The sequence below is a fragment of the Austrofundulus limnaeus genome, unplaced genomic scaffold (genome assembly GCF_001266775.1).
Source record: "Austrofundulus limnaeus strain Quisiro unplaced genomic scaffold, Austrofundulus_limnaeus-1.0 Scaffold320, whole genome shotgun sequence".
In the NCBI taxonomy this organism is placed as follows: Eukaryota; Metazoa; Chordata; class Actinopteri; order Cyprinodontiformes; family Rivulidae; genus Austrofundulus; species Austrofundulus limnaeus.
In genome coordinates this window covers 473346-475201 of record NW_013952722.1, presented here as the reverse complement: position 1 = coordinate 475201, position 1856 = coordinate 473346, and the positions used below count along the sequence as shown (strand labels likewise).

Sequence of the window (1856 nt, the reverse complement as noted above, 5' to 3'; positions counted from 1 at the left end):
TGAAGATAGAAGAGTTTGTTGAATCTGACGTGACATGTTCGTACGAACCCTTTGTACGAACAAAAGTAAGAGAAATTTAGGAGAAGAATACGAACATGTTCTTGCTTGAGGCCCAATGTTTCCAGGTAAAAATAAAAGAAAAATCACACACATTTGAAAAGCTTGTTTGTTTCCCCTTTAAATGGCATACATGGATGTTTACCTGTATAGAGCCTATTTATTGTTTTAAAAAATCATCCTCTACAGGCTTGACATGTTAGATAATTTTGAAATTGAGGTTTTGAAAAAATCTGTAAGATTGTTCTATACATCCTGCAAAATGACGTAAAATCCTTATAACTTATGGACAATCCGTACAACTTGACATGAATGAAATGGTGACACATTTTTAAAAATATTTTGCGGGTTGAGCAGCAGAGTTAAGCGCATATGTTTTTTCAGCCGCAGCTCAGATTTCACATAAAAAACAGACCAAAATGAATAGAGGCTTGAGGCAGAACTGCAGGCTAACTGAAGCTAAGGCTAACTGAAGGAAAGGCTAAGTAATCTGAGGCTTAGTGAAGGAATGGCTAAGTGTAGCTAATGCTAACTAAACCTAAGGCTAACTAAAACTAAGCCTAGCCGGAGCTAAGGCTAATTGAAGCTAATTCTCTCAGCTTGTTGTTGTCATTGCTAAATGTGCTATTGTAGATGTCAATAATGTAAAGTGACAACTATAGAACTGTACAAATAAATATTTTATATTTGTTTTTAGTATTTTGAAGGTTCTTTTTTTAAAAAGATACAAAAAATTAAACATATTAAATGTGATGTAAGTAAGGTTATATCACTTGTGGAGATATATCTTCTTAGTCAAAACAAGCAGAGATATATCCTCTCACATTCAAACATTTCTTACTAGAGTTTATTCAACACCCGACTGAGGGGCGGAGCTTTGATGCATTAGATGAGCATAAGAAAAGCTGAGTTCGTCCTGATTTAGATGGCTATGTTGGATTTTTTGCCCGTCTACTTGACTCCTCACCAGCTCCAGCTCTTCTTTTCTTTTGCAGGATGGCGCTCTGTCCTCCGTTGCACCGCATGCACCAGGAAGTGGAGACCTTCCGACGGCGAGCCATCGCCGACACGCTGCTGACGGTCGGTCGCATGGAGAAGTCTCGCACCGAGTACAGAGGAGCACTGCTCTGGATGAAGGACATCTCTCAAGAACTGGACCCAGACACCTACAAACAGCTGGAAAAGTTCCGCAAAGTGAGTGCCGACGAAAGGGATTTTAACCTCAGCGATCTGAAACGTGTTTGTGACGTTTCTCTGTGTGTGTGTGTGTGTGTGTGTGTGTGTGTGTGTGTGTGTGTGTGTTGACAGGTCCAGGCTCAGGTCAGAGAGACTAAAGGCCAGTTTGAGAAACTGAAGAATGATGTCTGTCAGAAGGTGGACATGCTGGGAGCAAGCCGCTGTAACATGCTGTCCCATTCCCTCTGTACATACCAGGTACACACTGTCCCATTCCCTCTGTACATACCAGGTACACACTGTCCCATTCCCTCTGTACATACCAGGTACACGCTGTCCCATTCCCTCTGTACATACCAGGTACACACTGTCCCATTCCCTCTGTACATACCAGGTACCTGCTGTCCCATTCCCTCTGTACATACCAGGTACACGCTGTCCCATTCCCTCTGTACATACCAGGTACACACTGTCCCATTCCCTCTGTACATACCAGGTACCTGCTGTCCCATTCCCTCTGTACATACCAGGTACACGCTGTCCCATTCCCTCTGTACATACCAGGTACACGCTGTCCCATTCCCTCTGTACATACCAGGGGTCAGATTTATAAAGGATTGCGT

The 1856-nt window shown here is 42.6% G+C and overlaps 1 protein-coding gene across 1 annotated transcript in view; it reads left to right on the top strand.

The window, feature by feature from the left end:
* ical1 (islet cell autoantigen 1-like) overlaps positions 1-1856 on the top strand; it is a gene marked incomplete in the record, with an annotated part of 23076 nt that overhangs the window by 6175 nt on the left and 15045 nt on the right. The window contains 2 exon segments of the mRNA XM_014022211.1: positions 1053-1251; positions 1366-1491. Coding sequence (XP_013877665.1) covers positions 1053-1251; positions 1366-1491 — 325 coding nt within the window.